The sequence below is a fragment of the Bos javanicus genome, chromosome 10, assembly GCF_032452875.1.
Source record: "Bos javanicus breed banteng chromosome 10, ARS-OSU_banteng_1.0, whole genome shotgun sequence".
NCBI lineage: Eukaryota > Metazoa > Chordata > Mammalia > Artiodactyla > Bovidae > Bos > Bos javanicus.
In genome coordinates, this window is record NC_083877.1 from 81514910 (window position 1) to 81531981 (window position 17072).

At 41.4% G+C, this 17072-nt stretch overlaps 1 protein-coding gene and 1 long non-coding RNA gene across 2 annotated transcripts in view; both read right to left on the bottom strand.

The window, feature by feature from the left end:
- Positions 1 to 4624: 4624 nt before the first annotated feature.
- LOC133254901 (uncharacterized) lies at positions 4625 to 11613 on the bottom strand. The gene is made up of 2 exons (XR_009738801.1): positions 9411 to 11613; positions 4625 to 8498 (listed from the first exon to the last, which is right to left on the bottom strand). It is a non-coding gene; the product is annotated as an uncharacterized LOC133254901 (long non-coding RNA).
- Positions 11614 to 11957: 344 nt separating this feature from the next.
- Positions 11958 to 17072, bottom strand: part of SYNJ2BP (synaptojanin 2 binding protein) — a 41270-nt gene continuing 36155 nt past the window's right edge. Inside the window, exon 4 of the mRNA XM_061429279.1 lies at positions 11958 to 14522. Coding sequence (XP_061285263.1) covers positions 14382 to 14522 — 141 coding nt within the window. The 3' untranslated portion in view covers positions 11958 to 14381. The remainder of the gene's footprint in view (positions 14523 to 17072) is intronic.

The following is a 17072-nucleotide window of genomic DNA, read 5'->3' on the forward strand; positions in this document are numbered from 1 at the left end:
CTGTTCAGCTCATTTCCAAAATTACAGTAGGGGAAATTTTCATTGGACTTTTCCTGGCTTCTCTTTCTTATGCTATGCTATGCTATGCTAAGTCACTTCAGTTGTGTCCGACTCTGTGTGACCCCACAGACGGCAGCCCACCAGGCTTCCCTGTCCCTGGGATTCTCCAGGCAAGAACACTGGAGTGGGTTGCCATTTCCTTCTCCAATGCATGAAAGTGAAAAGAGAAAGTGAAGTCGATCAGTCGTGTCTGACTCTTAGCGACCCCATGGACTGCAGCCTACCAGGCTCCTCTGTCCATGGGATTTTCCAGGCAAGAGTACTGGAGTGGGGTGCCATTGCCTTCTCCATTCTCTTTCTTGGAGGATGCAAAATATTTTAAAAAGCCATTACTAGAAAATGTGTCAGTTTGGAACTCCAAGGGATCAACATTTGGGGACTTTCTTCTCTCATTTTCACTCTTAAAAGTCTATTCAACCTGCAGTGGTCTTGAGAGTGGTCTTCAAACTATAAGTTTTTGTAAATATAAAAAAACCAACCGTATAGGACCTTGTGCCTTTGCAAATAAAGTTTTACTGGGACACCGTCGCATTCTTTTGCTCATATATTGTCTATGGTTGCTTTCATACCCCAGACTGCAAAGACCCAAGGCCTGCAAGCCTAAAAGATTTACCATCTCATCCTTCGAGAAAACGTTTGCTGACCCCTAGTCTTTGCTGTTTGAAGCTTGGCTTCTTTCTGTGTGGATTAAAAATGACTACACATTCTTTGCACTGTTCTCATCAAGAGGTGGAGTTTAGGGGGACTTCCCTGGTTGTCCAGTGGTTAAGACATCACACTTCCACTGCAGGGGGTTCCAGTTCCGTTCCTGGTTAGGGAACTAAGATCCGACATGCCTCATGGAACAACTGAAAAATGGGGTTGGGGGTGGGGAAGTACATGTGACGTATTTTTTTTAAAAAAAGAGGTGGAGTTTAGGTCCCATCCTGCAATGACTCTAAGCTTGGCCCTGGCCTGGTCTGGCCAATAAGACATTAGCAAGTTTGACAAGAACAAAGGCTTGACTAGTGCTTTCCACACTGGGACTTGCCTTCTTAGAACAATTCCCTGAGAACACCCCCTCCGCATACAGTGAAAGTCCAGTCTGGTTTGTTGGAAGATGAGAGGCCATGAGAACAAAAACCAAGGCACTCTAGTCTACAGTTAGCATTAAGCGCCAGTAAGGAAAGAGAGGCCACCTCTGTCATCAGATGAATGCAGTTCCATGTGACTCTAGGTGGTACCAGAAGAAACAGTCAATGCACAGAATCTTTTTAAATTAAAAAAAATTTCAGACATTAAGTTGGCTGTGGTTTGTTACGTAATTGCTAACTTACATGCTTTCTTTGCCCATCAAGGGAGAAAATGGCCATTCTGTACACATTACTGTTAAGAGACTAGCACTTTGACTCCCGGTCTGGACTTTGCTTGAGTCATATGGCACAGCAATGATAACTTTTCATATCAGAGTATGCAAGGTAACTTAGGCAAAACGTCAATATTCAGTTCTGACAATGCCTTTCACATCCTGTGGCACAAACCCTTTTCTGTCTTCTATGTATCTTATGAGGTTTGGGGAGATGGAAGGGATACAAGTCAGAAAGCAAATGTTGGTAACTACTTTCAAACTTTGTATGAAATGAATGTTGTTGTAGAACATTTAATGTAATGCAGTTAATTCTTTATTACCTATAATGGAAGGGTGTCCTAGCATGGTTGAACCAAATTCAATTAAAATATAATAAACTTTAATTTCCTGGAGTGATGGAAGAGAAGTAGAGTCCTAATGGCTTAAAGGAAATTCCCAGGGCTGGCACTGAGTAGCTATGTATCTTGAGCAAGTTATTAATTTCTTTAGGCCTTCAGTTACCTTATCTATAAAAATAAATTATTGATATTGCCTTGCATAGTTATGAGAATTCGCTGGCATTTAAGTTACTGAAAAGGATGGCCCAGTGTAGTGCCTGGAACCATAGAGAGTAGAGACAGCATATTATGGTTATGTATGTAGGTTCTGAAGCTAAACTGCCTGGGTTTAAATCCCAGTTCTGGCACTTAATAGCTGTGTAATTTAGCAAATTAAGCTTTCAATGTCTTTGCTTATCTCATCTATAAAATGGGGACAACAGCAGCAGTTTACAGTTGTTGTGAGGCTTAAATAAACACATGTAAGTGACTTGGCACAGTAGCTGAAATAAGACTGATTGAAATAAATTGATAAGAGTTTAATAATTGTTCAGTTCAGTTCAGTTCAGTTCAGTCACTCAGTCGTGTCCGACTCTTTGCGACCCCATGAATCGAAGCACGCCAGGCCTCCCTGTCCATCACCAACTCCTGGAGTTCACTCAGACTCACGTCCATCGAGTCAGTGATGCCATCCAGCCATCTCATCCTCTGTCATCCCCTTCTCCTCCTGCCCCCAATCCCTCCCAGCATCAGAGTCTTTTCCAATGAGTCAACTCTTCACAAGAGGTGGCCAAAGTACTGGAGTTTCAGCTTTAGCATCATTCCTTCCAAAGAAATCCCAGGGCTGATCTCCTTCAGAATGGACTGGTTGGATCTCCTTGCAGTCCAAGGGACTCTCAAGAGTCTTCTCCGACACCACAGTTCAAAAGCATCAATTCTTCTGCACTCAGCCTTCTTCGCCGTCCAACCTCACATCCATACATGACCACAGAAAAAACCATAGCCTTGACTAGACAGACCTTTGTTGGCAAAGTAATGTCTCTGCTTTTGAATATGCTATCTAGGTTGGTCATAACTTTCCTTTCAAGGAGTAAGCGTCTTTTAATTTCATGGCTGCAGTCACCATCTGCAGTGATTTTGGAGCCCAGAAAAATAAAGTCTGACACTGTTTCCACTGTTTCCCCATCTATTTCCCATGAAGTGATGGGACCGGATGCCATGATTTTCATTTTCTGAATGTTGAGCTTTAAGCCAGCTTTTTCACTCTCCTCTTTCACTTTCATCAAGAGGCTTTTGAGTTCCTCTTCACTTTCTGCCCTAAGGGTGGTGTCATCTGCATATCTGAGGTTATTGATATTTCTCCCGGCAATCTTGATTCCAGCTTGTGTTTCTTCCAGTCCAGCATTTCTCATGATGTACTCTGCATATAAGTTAAATAAGCAGGGTGACAATATACAGCCTTGACGAACTCCTTTTCCTATTTGGAACCAGTCTCTTGTTCCATGTCCAGTTCTAACTGTTGCTTCCTGACCTGCATACAAATTTCTCAAGAGGCAGATCAGCTGGTCTGGTATTCCCATCTCTTTCAGAATTTTCCACAGTTTATTGTGATCCACACAGTCAAAGGCTTTGGCATAGTCAATAAAGCAGAAATAGATGTTTTTCTGGAACTCTCTTGCTTTTTCCATGATCCAGAGGATGTTGGCAATTTGATCTCTGGTTCCTCTGCCTTTTCTAAAACCAGCTTGAACATCAGGAAGTTCACGGTTCACGTATTGCTGAAGCCTGGCTTGGAGAATATTGAGTATTACTTTACTAGCATGTGAGATGAGTGCAATTGTGCGGTAGTTTGAGCATTCTTTGGCATTGCCTTTCTTTGGGATTGGAATGAAAACTGACTTTTTCCAGTCCTGTGGCCACTGCTGAGTTTTCCAAATTTGCTGGCATGTTGAGTGCAGCACTTTCACAGCATCATCTTTCAGGATTTGAAATAGCTCAACTGGAATTCCATCACCTCCCTAGCTTTGTTCGTAGTGATGCTTTCTAAGGCCCACTTGACTTCACATTCTAGGATGTCTGGCTCTAGGTCAGTGATCACACCATCGGGATTATCTGGGTCATGAAGATCTTTTTTGTACAGTTCTTCTGTGTATTCTTGCCATCTCTTCTTAATATCTTCTGCTTCTGTTAGGTCCATACCATTTCTGTCCTTTATCGAGCCCATCTTTGCATGAAATATTCCCTTGGTATCTCTAATTTTCTTGAAGAGATCTCTAGTCTTTCCCATTTTGTTGTTTTCCTCTATTTCTTTGCATTGATTGCTGAGGAACGCTTTCTTATCTCTTCTTGCTATTCTTTGGAACTCTGCATTCAGATTCTTATATCTTTCCTTTTCTCCTTTGCTTTTTGCTTCTCTTCTTTTCACAGCTATTTGTAAGGCCTCCCCAGACAGCCATTTTGCTTTTTTGCATTTTTTTTCCAAAGGGGATGGTCTTGATCCCTGTCTCCTGTACAATGTCACGAATCTCATTCCATAGTTCATCAGGCACTCTATCTATCAGATCTAGGCCCTTAAATCTATTTCTCTCTTCCACTGGACTTCTGGACCATCTCACATAACCACTGGACCAGCAGGACTTCCCTGATGGTCCAGTGGTTAAGACTCTACCTGCCAATGCAGAGGACCCGAGTTCAATCCCTGGTGCAGGAAGATTCCACATACCCGTAAGACAACTGAGCCCATGCCCCAGAGCCCGTGCTCCACAACCAGAGAAGCCACCATAACAAGAGCAGCCACCTCAACGTGGAGCCCTCACACTGCAACTAGAGAGTCGCCCACACACACTGCAACTAGGGAAAAGACGTGTACACAGCAATGAAGACCCGGGGCACTCAAAAATTAAAAAAATAAATTAAAAAATTTAAAATATTAACATGTTTTGGGGGTACAACGTATCTGTACTTTACACAATAAAAACAATGTTCAACATAAAAAACAGTAATAAGAAACTCATATTCAAATTGGCACTGCAGATACAGAATTAAAAGGGGAACTAGGATCCCACATGCCCGGCGCAATGAACCCTGAGTGCCCCAACTACTGAACCCACGCACAGCAACTACTGAGCATCAGCACCACAACTAGAGAAGGAAGCCCGCAAGAAAGACCTGGCATGCTGCAAGGAAGATCCCCAGTGACACAACTAAGACCCAAGGCAGCCAAATAACTAAGTAAAAGTTTTAAAACCACATTCCATTTATTAAGAAAAAAAAATGGGATTCAATTTGATGATGCCATTTGCAAATCTCAAAACAGAAAGAAGGATCATATTTTCTTGACTGGTCAATCAATTTAATGATTACAGGAAATACAAAGTTCTTTTGTAAATGATTCTGCTAATGATTGACTTGCATTTGAAAAATGCACGTCAGCTCTCTCCCTCTCCCATTTATCACCCTGCAAAAGAAAGGAAAACATTTAGAAACAGGACCTAATGTTCGCAGTAATTTGATTCCTTAGATAGAGCAATGCTTGCTTATACCATAGGTTATTACACTATCATCAAATGTATCAGGTAAGCAGATGAAGTGCTTTGAAATCTCTCTACAAGTATCTACATCAGGCAAGAGAATATGGCTGTTAAGAACTTGGTTCTGATCAGAATTCCTTAAAATACTGCCTTCCTTTTGTCTTCCTTTGATTACAATTGCCTTTTGGGATGTGAATGTTGGTCTCAAAAAGATGTGCAGATAAAAAAGAAACAGCAAACGGGCTTACCACAGGAGAGCAACCAACTGTAACCCTATTACATAATAGGTGAGAGTATTCTTGCCCGGAGAATCCAATGGATAAAGGAACCTGGTGGGCTACAGTCCATAGGGTCGCAAAGAATTGGACATGACTTAAGAGACTCAGCATGCACGAACAAAGAGCTTTATGGGGCTTCCCAGGTGGCACTAATGGTAAAGAACCTGCCTGAGAATGCAGGAGACATAGAGATGCAGGTTCGATCCCTGAGTCAGAATGATCTCCTGGAGGAGAGCATGGCAACCCACTCCAGCATTCTTGCCTGAAGAATCCCATGGACAGAGGGGCCTGGCAGGCTATAGTCCATAGGGTCACAAAGAGTTGGACATGACTGAAGTGACTTAGCACACACCCATAAGAGCTTCACAACTCGAATGTACTGCTTCTAGGTGAAATCAGAATACTTTGACATCAAGATCACCAACAGGACTTCCCTGGTGGTCTAGTGGCTAAGAGTGCTCTCTTCAAATGCAGAGGACCCAGGTTCAATCCCTGATTGGGAAACTTGATCCCATATGCCCCAACTAAGACCTGGCACAGGCAAATAAATAAGTAAAAATATTTTTTAAAAAATCACCAGCAAATACTCCCTCCCTTTCAGATGATAAGTTATTTCAGCTTGCTGCTGCTGCTGCTGCTGCTAAGTCGCTTCAGTCGTGTCCGACTCTGCGCGACCCCATAGACAGCAGCCCACCAGGCTCCCCCATCCCTGGGATTCTCCAGGCAAGAACACTGGAGTGGGTTGCCATTTCCTTCTCCAATGCATGAAAGTGAAAAGTCAAAGTGAAGTCGCTCAGTCGTGTCTGACTCTTCGTGACCCCGTGGACTGCAGCCTACCAGGCTCCTCTGTCCATGGGATTTTCCAGGCAAGAGTACTGGAGTGGGGTGCCATCGCCTTCTCTGTATTTCAGCTTAGAGTGACCCTATTTAATTTATATTTGTACCTTCAGCACCTAGCACATAGCGCATGCTCAGTTGTGTCTGACTGTGACCTCATGGATTATGGCCCCCAGTAGATTGTGGCCTGCCAGGCTCCTCTGTCCATGGGATTTTTCAGGCAAGAATACTAGAGTGAGGTTGCCATTTTCTCCTCCAGGGGATCTTCCCAACCCAAGGATCAAATTAGTGTCTCCTGTGTCTCCTGCATTGGCAGGCAAATTCCTTACCACTGAGCCACCTGGGAAGCCCAGGGGGTCTATATACTGGCTCAGTAATAAATGATTTACAGTATTATGTGCAATTTAAAGAGAACGATATACACAAGCACAAATCTACCACTATAATAAAATGTCATGGTATTTTCAACAGCTATGCATTTCTGTGCATGATTCTGCTTGACTTAAGAGGTTCCTAGGTCATTTTCTATAACTTGTATTTCCAATTTAGTGTTGGGAATCATGACATAACATTACAGCACCTTAAGACTTTTTCTGCTTTAATGATACTCACTGAATTGTCTGGCTGTTTTAAAAGTTATTTTTAATCTTCCTTTCTTTGTAAGGAGAATCTTCATATTCTTATAGTATTCATTAATGTGATATAGTATCATTTAAGGAAAGGATGGTCACAAGGTGAAAAGTCAAAATGACCACTAAAAACGGTCCCTTAAACTAGCTAGCATCTATTCAGTATTTGCTAGGGAGAAGGCAATGGCACCCCACTCCAGGACTCTTGCCTGGAAAATCCCATGGGTGGAGGAGCCTGGTGGGCTGCAGTCCATGGGGTCACAAAGAGTAGGACACGACTGAGCGACTTCACTTTGACTTTTCACTTTCATGCATTGGAGAAGGAAATGGCAACCCACTCCAGTGTTCTTGCCTGGAGAATCCCAGGGACGGGGGAGCCTGGTGGGCTGCTGTCTATGGGGTCCCACAGAGTCGGACACGACTGAAGCAACTTAGCAGCAGCAGCAGCAGGCCCCTTGAGTGGAGAAGGAAATGGCAACCCACTCCAGTACTCTTGCCTGGAAAATTCCATGGATGGAGGAGCCTGATGGGCTGCAGTCCATGGGATGGATAGCAAAGAGTCGGACACAACTGAGCGACTTCACTTTCTTTCTATCATTCCTGTTGGAGAAGGAAATGGCAACCCACTCCAGTGTTCTTGCCTGGAGACTCCCATGGACATAGAGGCCTGGTGGGCTGCAGTCTATGGGGTTGCAAAGAGTCGGACACGACTAAGCAACTAACATAGGCCCCTTAAGAACCTTCATGTACTGAATTATCTAGTCCTTCCTGTGTCTCTGGTGGCTGCAGTCCATGGGATCGCTAACAGTCAGACTGAGCGACTTAACTTTCACTTTCCTGTGTCTCTAGGAGGTGGGCTTAATTGTCAGCCCCATTCTGTCAACAAGGAGTCCCAAACACAGAGGTTAAGTGACCTGTCCAAGTGATAAAGCCAGTAGTTGGTTGAGCTGGGAATTTGAGTCTTGGGTGGAGGGCTAGAAGAACAGAGGGTGGGGGACTTCCCTGGTGACTCTGGGGCCATGACTCATGCAGGGAGTCTGGATTCCATCTCTGGTCAGAACTAGATCCCAAAGGCCACAACTGAGAGTTTGCAGGCTGTGACTAAGACCTGGCGCAGCCGAATAAACAAAGAATGGAAGGTGGCTGAAGGTGATTCACTGAGTGGCAGTGCCCCATGGGGTCTGTCTCTTCCTTCCTTCTTGATCTCTAGTGCTATCTTGAGGTCTGGGAGTTTACCTTTTCCACCCCTTCTATAAGCTACTCCGTACCCTCCAAGAAAATCACTCCCACCTTTTAAAATTTTGCTTGTCACCAAGAATCAGTGTCTGTACTTACGTCTGAAAGAGCCTCGAGTCACCCAACAAGTTGACATACCGCTCACACAGAAACATAGGGCCGACTTCCTGCCTTCCAGCTGCTTACATATATCTCAGAAAAGCTATGGTAATGACTGAATCCTCTGTCCTCCTATGCAGGTTCTAAGTGAAAGACAGCCAGACCTACGTGGGATAGATCAGTGGAGAAAAAGGCTTCACGGAGGGCCTGGCATGGGATCTTTGGAGAGAGTCACTGTCATGGACACCTTTTCATCATCTGCCCATCCCACAATCCCTTCTTCAAACACTGTCCCTCTCAGAACAGTTGATCCTGATGCACATGGTAGGCACTTGTTTGTTGAATGAAGGAAAAACCCATCTGTCCAAAGATATATTTTGACTAAAATAGATTGGAATAAAATCTTTATCAGCTTCACATGAAATTACATGAACTCTACTCTCCCACATTGTTGAGAACCTTATGTTGTTTCATTTTTAAAAATTGTTTATTTACACAACAAAAACGATGTCCAATGTTAAAAACAAACCATACTTCTCTAGTTTTGAACTATTGAAATTAGTTGCAGAAGAGCTCATCTGATTCAATTTGATACTAGGTCTGTCAACTCCAAATTGGCACTTGCCATCTGCCTCTATAAGGATTAAATTATGAGTTGCTGCAGATGATCAGCATCCTTTTTAGGCTCCTCTACTGATTTTCAACACCCCTGAAAGGAGTTCAAGGTGGAGATAGCAATGAGGCACCGTGCTCTGGGAAAACTCAGCAGAACAGGTCTTCAGATAGTTATTTTCAGGAGCTGATTTTATGAGCCCAATTCTTGTATCTCCTCATACCTAGAAAAACACTTAATCCTTCATGGTAACAGCTGCTCCTCATGACTAGTAGAAAGCTTTTGCCAAAAAAAAAAAAAAAAAAAAGTGTGTTTGATTGCATGTACTCCCCCTTCACCAAAATCACATAGTCTGAACTTCCCCCCTACCTCTTTGGAGCAGTTTCTCAGTTATCTTAAATGCTGTCTCCTGGACTATAGTCCTCATTTTGCCACAAATTAAACTTTAACTCCCAACTCTCACCTTGTGCTTTTTTAAGAGGGCAGATCTTTCTCAGATTATTCTGTGCAATCTCCCAATCAGGCATGATGCTTGCAATAATACCAATCAGTTCTCTGACCTTTATTCAAGGCCCAAAGAAAGAAGAGGGAAGCGAGATAAAAAGGATAGTTTTACCTATGTTCATATAGTGGATACATTCAAGACAGAAAGGGCACTTCTGCAAGACTCTCTAATCTGGATTGTTAGTTTACCTCTGAGCCCTGATTTTCTCATCTTTAAGACAGATTCATTCTAGAATCTTTTAGTTCCAATGTTCTATGATTCAGTTCCAATACATCCACATACTAACATGCTAATACATTTTGCTGAAAGTTGGTCAGTCCCTAACAAATCAACAGCCAAAGAATGCTCCACTTCTTATTTCACATCTATACTTGAGGCATAAGCTAATGGAGGGCTGGGCTCCAAAAAGGCCTGAGTGAGATTCTTATTTTGGGCTGGAGCAATGCCTGGATGTAATAATTTAAATAGAGTCTAGGTTTAAATGCCATAGCTTTTTTTTCCCTGACACTGCACAGTGGAATCACCTGATGAACTGTTTTATTGCTGCCCTGTTTCCACCCTTAAGAGATTCCGCTTAATTGATCTAGGTGCAGCCTGGACGTGAGAATTTTTATCAGCTCTCCAGGTGATTCTAACCTGAGAAAAAGGCGACTATTTGCATAGAGCAGTGATTCTCAAACTTCAGTGTGAATCAAGTTACCTGGAAGGATTATTAAAACTTATTTCTGGGTGCCCTACTAAATTTCTGACTCCTAGGGTGGAGCCCAAGAATTTGCTTTTCTTTTTTAAGATTATCTTTATTATTTTTTTAAATTTAATTAGAGGCTAATTACTTTACAATATTGTATTGCTTTTGCCATACACCAACATGAATCCGCCACGGGTGTACATGTGTTCCCAATCCTGAACCCCCCTCCCACCTCCCTCAGAATTTGCTTTTCTAACAAATTCACAGGTAATGCTGATACTTTTGTCCAGAGACCTCACTTTGAGAACCACTGCCAGTAAAAAGGCAATGGCACCCCACTCCAGTACTCTTGCCTGGAAAATCCCAAGGGCAGAGGAGCCCAGTAGGCTACAGTCCATGGGGTCGCGAAGAGTCGGACACGACTGAGCGACTTCACTTTCACTTTTCACTAATATGCATTGGAGAAGGAAATGGCAACCCACTCCAGTGTTCTTGCCTGGAGAATCCCAGGGACAGGGGAGCCTGGTGGGCTGCGGTCTATGGGGTCGCACAGAGTCAGACACGACTGAAGCGACTTAGCAGCAGCAGCAGCAGCCAGTAAGGAAGTATCACTGGTGGTGGCACCTGAAGTCCTGAGTTTAAATCCTGATTCTATTATTACCACCTATGCAATCTTAGGAAGCAACTTATTCTCTTTTCTTTACTGTCTTTTTAACAACCGGAGAAGGCAATGGCATCCCACTCTAGTACTCTTGCCTGGAAAATCCCATGGATGGAGGAGCCTGGTGGGCTGCAGTCCATGTGGTCGTTAAGAGTCGGACACGACTTTACGACTTCACTTTGACTTTTCACTTTCATGCACTGGAGAAGGAAATGGCAACCCACTTGTATTCTTGCCTGGAGAATCCCAGGGATGGCAGAGCCTGGTGGGCTGCCGTCTATGGGGTCGCACAGAGTCGGACACGACTGAAGCGACTTAGCAGCAGCAGCAGCAGATCTCACAGTTGTGAGGCGTCAACAGTGTTACCATTCAGCACCTGGCAGAGAATGCAGTTAACAGGCATTCATTTCCTTTTTCTGTTACACATGGCTAGATGGTATGAATAAGTTAATAGCACTGGTTAAAATTTGGCAGGAAAAGATAATTGAATTGAAGCAAACAATGTCTCATTAGAACTGTATATATAACATAGGATGATAAATGTAGAGAAGTGTTTTAAGTAAATGTCTTAAAAGATACTTTCTTTCAATCTTTAGAACTTTGAACATTTTGAACATAGAATTTAGGTGTGAGGAATATTAGATACAACTGATAAAGTGGTAGAAATGTTAGATTTGATCTACAAAGAGCATGAATGTTTTAATGACCTACAACGGACTCCAATACTTCACTTATAATTATCTAGAAAGTCAGAAATCAGTATAATTTAAGTAGCATACCTGCCTAAACCTTTTAATATATTGATGTTTTTTAATTAAATCAATTAATTAAAATTTTTAAATTTAAAAATTAATTTTTTAATTAAAATCAATATATTGATTTTTTAATTAATTAGACTGCATCTGGTCTTGGCTGTGACTCTCGGGCTCTAGCGTACTTTGGGCTCAGTAGTTGTGGTGCAGGCTTAGTTGCCTTGAGGCAGGAGGGTCCTCAGTCCCCCAACCAGGGATCAAACCTGCGTCCCCTGCATTGGAAGGTGGATTCTTAACCAGGACAACCAGAGAAGTCCCTATTGACTTTTGAATACAATTCCAGAGAAAACCTGAATTATTAAAGTATATCAGAATCCCTACTATCAAAGCAAAACTTCTACCAATGATGTGATAGGTGTTTTTATTTACATATACCAACACACAAAAGATGAAATAGCCTTCCATCCTGCTTGCCACTTGCTTCCCGTTGTATGTCTCAAGGTCCTCTCAGGAGTTAATGTTTAAACCGTGAGAGGAATCCTGGGAGGAAAGCAGGCCCACTGCAGAAGCAGCTGTACATTCCTCCCAACACAGGAAGGGTACCTGAGGCTGCGCCTCCACAGTGGGGCTGGTTGAGGTGAGAAGTGGAATACTGTGAGGGTTTCTCCATGGAATCTATGACTGCGGTTGTCTAAGTTGAGTCTCAGAGGTATTAAACTGTCAGGTCTGAAGGCAGAAGTCCTCAGGATCGTTTACAGAAAGTTTCTTCTTCTACAAATAGGTGACCCAGAGGCAAAGTCTTAACTGAGATTTTGTTTTAAAAGCCTTCTCTTTCCACTCTGGCCTGATGCCATCAACAGCTTTCTTTTTCTGAATTCCTTTAAAAAAAAAAAAAAGTGCACATCTTTGTTGCTGCATCATATTCTGAATAGTGCCATTTCTTTTATTATTGTTCTCAACTATTACTTAACCTTATGATATACTTTTAACTTCTCATCTATTTATGAATTCTCTTAACTAGACTGTGAACTCAAGGGTACTTAACTTGACCTCTTCCTCACAGAACTTTCTCAATTGCCTCAATTCTCAGTAACCATCCCTTTTGTTGTTTGCAATATAAATTTGACCCTAACTTGCATTGCCCTGTCTATGGAGGTAATTGTATACTATTTTATGTGTAAAAGTGTTCTCTTCCCAAATGGAACAAAAAAAAAAACACAAAAAACAAAAACCCTTCAGGATGGAGGCTATGTATTTTGCTTCTTTGTAAAAGTCATAACAAACCTGATGTCCAACAGACATTTGTAAAATTCTTATCAGATTATCCATGCTAAAAATTGGCACAACTGCCTTCTTGAATCCTGAGGGAAAGTTTTCATACTCTTGCTGCCAAGATTATGTAAAGCCTATAGCCTGCCAAGTATACGTAGAGGATGGAAATGATTTTCTTTAAGCCAGAAAACTAGCCTTGGTTCAGCTCTCATGAGTGCTTTAAAATCAACCTTCAATACCATAAGAACAGGAGGGTTCCCACCTCATTAGTGCCCTTGATATTCCCTAATATCCATTCATCCATAAGTTTTCCTCACAAAACATAAACCAAACTTCCAGAGCCCCTAAAACAAACAAAACTTTCTTCCTCTTCCTTGCAAAATAGTTCATTCATTAAAAGCCATAACCAGTGCTTAGAAAATTTCAAAAAAAGAAAAATCAGCAATCCAAACCATTTCAACTTAACTGAATTGAAGGAGAGCTGATTTCATGGCCGTCCCGCTGGGGAGCAGTCCCTCTCTCTGAGTCTGCCTGTTAACAGAAACAGGAAAGACTGGTAGATGGCCTGAGTTTTTTCACTGGGTTGGTTTGGCCTCATAGCTCTGACTACAGCCATTCCAGTTGATCCTTTAACAGGACTATAAGGTACCAAAAGAGTCACTAGAGTAGTCCAGAGACTAGTAAGATTTACGTTTACCTCTCCCAAGTTTTTTAAAGACTTGTTTGCACAAAGCTGGATTATGGCATTTTACCTCAGCTGTCACCACAGGTATTATGAAGAAGAAATAGTGTTCTAAGATTTTTAATTAGTTGCTTTAGTTTTCGTTTTTTTAAAAGACTCAGATTGCTATCCTCTTTACTCTATTACTCTTGCTACATACTGAATTCTTCCATTGAAGACTATCACTTAATCCTTACAGCAGAAACCTAGAAACTGGAGTTGCTTTCCACTTCTTTAATTCTCCATAAGGCATCACTATTATCACATCATACATGAATATGTATGTATATATATGTGTGTGTCTGTATATATAATATTTGTTTTAAAACGTAGAAATGTTCTTCTCATTCATCTTTGTTTGATACAAAGTAGGTGCCCAAGTAGGTATTAATAGTTAGAAATTAAATAAAAGGCCACAAAAACTTCCCAAGGAAGAGCATTAAAGAGAAAAATCCTTTTTTCCTCTTATTACAGCTGGCCTTTGATGCATGCCAGGTAAGAAAAAAAGGAATACTGCAGGGTGATGGGAAGACTAGACCTTTCCCATTTTTTGGGTTGTAGCTGAACTTCTATTGGCGGTTCTAGTAAAATATATAACTCTTCGTTTGTTCTAGGCAAGTCCTTCTTTTGGGTTTCCTTCAGACACTGCCTTTACTCTCCCATGAGAAAATGAGGATTCAGAGATTTCGAATAGCAAGATTCTGGTTGGGTAGCAGTCTCTTGAAATCATGAGCTGGCTATGTAGAGGGAAAGTTATGGGAGACTGGCAGGAGAGGGTGAGAGAAAAAGAGAAATGTATCTTCTTCTTTGGGAGCACAGGAAGAAAGCAAGTTTTTCAAAGTCGTTGCCGGTATCTCATGAAGGCCCAGGCTGCTACCATGGTGAGGGCAAACACTGGCACCAGCACCATAGCTATGGGAATACCACTTGGCTCCCCTTCACCTTGAGGTCCTATGGGCCCATTCTGCACCTGTAACTGGAAGGGAAAGAAAAATGTTAACTCTAGTGACAATGTGTGTTTACCACAACTGCAGTGTCCAAGCTGACACATTACCTGGATCAGCAGTCTCTGTATCACTCAGAGCTGTAAGCCCTTAGCACTACCAAACAGAAGGTGTCCTCTCTCTATCCTGAGTTGATACATCAATGCCACTGATTCTTTGGAAACAAAGTAAGTCTGATGGAAGGGCATTTAACCTTGCTGTGCTACTGACGTAAGGGACCCAAGGGTAAGTCAGATAACCTCTTTCTATTTCTGCACTGTCTCCACTAAACTATATGTATACCATACCAGGAAAATGAAGATATGAAATGAAGCCTACTGATCCTATAGGAAGCCTGGAAATTACTGGGCAAGGGCAGGGGTGTCCATCTTTCTAGAAATGTTTATCGAGAAAGATTTATCAGTAGTCAGCATGTAATAACAGCAGATCTGAGCAATGGGACAGGTGCAATGCCATTACTTAGAAATATTTTTCAATTCCTGAAAGGTACCTACTCCTTCTCAAGTTGGGGTCCTGTCCTTCATCCCCAATTCTGTAATACTAGGCAAAGATAAAGGTGAAACATATGGAGTGGAGGTAAAAGATTCAAAGGTAAATAAATTTAAAAATTTCAGATCCTAACAGTTATAATTTTCCATTGCCAAAACATTCCCTTTTGAGGCTGGTAATTTTTCTTCATTTCAGTCAATTTTGAAAAAGGTAGCCTTTCTTAACATCAACTTTTTTAAAAAACCATTTTAAAAAATTGAAGTATAGTTAATTTATAATGCTGTGTTGGTTTCAGCCAAGTGATTCAGTATATACATAAATATATTCTTTTTCAGATTCTTTTCCATCATAGGTTACTACAAGATACTGAATAGAGCTCCCTGGGTTATACAGAAAGTTCTTATTATTTATTTTATATATAATAGTGTATATATGTTAATCTGAAACTCCTAATTTATCTCTTCCCCTGCCTCCACCATCCCTTTTGGTAACCCTAAATTTTTTCCTATGTGAGTCTATTTCTGTTTCACAAATAAGTTCATTTGCATCATTTTTTTTTAAACTTCACATATGAGTGATATGATACAGTATTTGTTTTTCTCTGATTTATTTCACTTAATATGATCATCTCTACATCTACTCATGTTGCTGCAAATGGCAATATTTTATTCTTTATGGCTGAGTAATACTCCACTACCACATACAAACACACCCCGTGTCTTCTTTATCTAGTCGTCTGTCACTGTTGCTTCTACGTCTTAGCTATCGTAAACAGCACTGCTATGAATGTTGGGGGCATTATCTTTTCGAATTAGATTGACATTAACTGGTAATAGATAACTTGGTAACTGTGAAGCCGTCTTGTTTTAGTTAGATTTAATCTCATTAGTCCATGAAACTCTGACCCCTCAATCTGAAAGACAAGACTGAAAAAACTACCTTTTCTATCTTCTATCCCCTCTATAGCTTTCATTCATTTCCTGATGAGATGTCCTGAGAGAACATACTCAATAGAAAGACACGGCTTTTATAGGCCCGTTCCTTGACCAGAACAATCTGTTTTGTTTGGAGTTATTTATGGATGTTTCCTTAAAAAATGAACTCACATGCCTTCAAAATTAACTCTAATCATATTAGACTGTATGCCTATATTTGCTTGCCTTTATCTGTTGCAGATCAATACTTTCTCCCATGCTTTAGAAACACAGAAGGGCCAAGGCAGAAGCAGCTGAATACTAGTATGTCTCCTACTGACCTGGTTTTCTAATCCATCACGCCCAGATTCTGCTTGCAACCCTGGCTGTTTTCTCAGGTATCTTTCATGCCTTGGGCCCTTTCCACTTCTTTCACTATCTCCTGTTGAATTCTTCAGTCTCTGAAGCCTCACTCAGGAGTTGGGTGAGGCAAAGACAGCATCAATTTAAGAAGGAGCAACTTTAAAGACACAATGAACCTGTGTTATAAGTGCATTCCAAAGTCCTTCATGCTACAGGATTATGTCCACTCAGGCTTTTCTTCTTATCATGCAAATGATAAAATACTAGGAACTTAGGAGAGGATATAGGGATAGGTAGCTGTCTTGATCAAATTCTGAATCTCATTTCTTTTCTCCTGGAGCTCCCCTTTGAGCACTAGGGCTTTGGTCAAGAGGATCCCCAAGTTGATAAGAAAAGCATTTATGATGATGGTAGGGAAAAGCTCATAGTATATATCAAAAAACCTACCACCTCTGTCACTTAAGAGTGTCATAAATAAAAATGTTCAAGGGAAGACATATGTTTCCTCTCCTACTAAGAAATAAAATTGGCCCGGTTATATTTTCCCCGATTTATTTTAATTTGCTTGTCAAGCTTTATCTTTAGGGCACATTACTTTGAAGCTACCGGGTTGCAAATGTAGTTATGAATTTCCTTTAGTGATTAGAAGTCTCAGAAGACCCTTGCCTATGTACAGATAATCCCTTCAAAAGAATGAGAGGGAAAGGAAAAAAGCCAAACACACTACTGAAGATTACACCACATAATTAATTCATA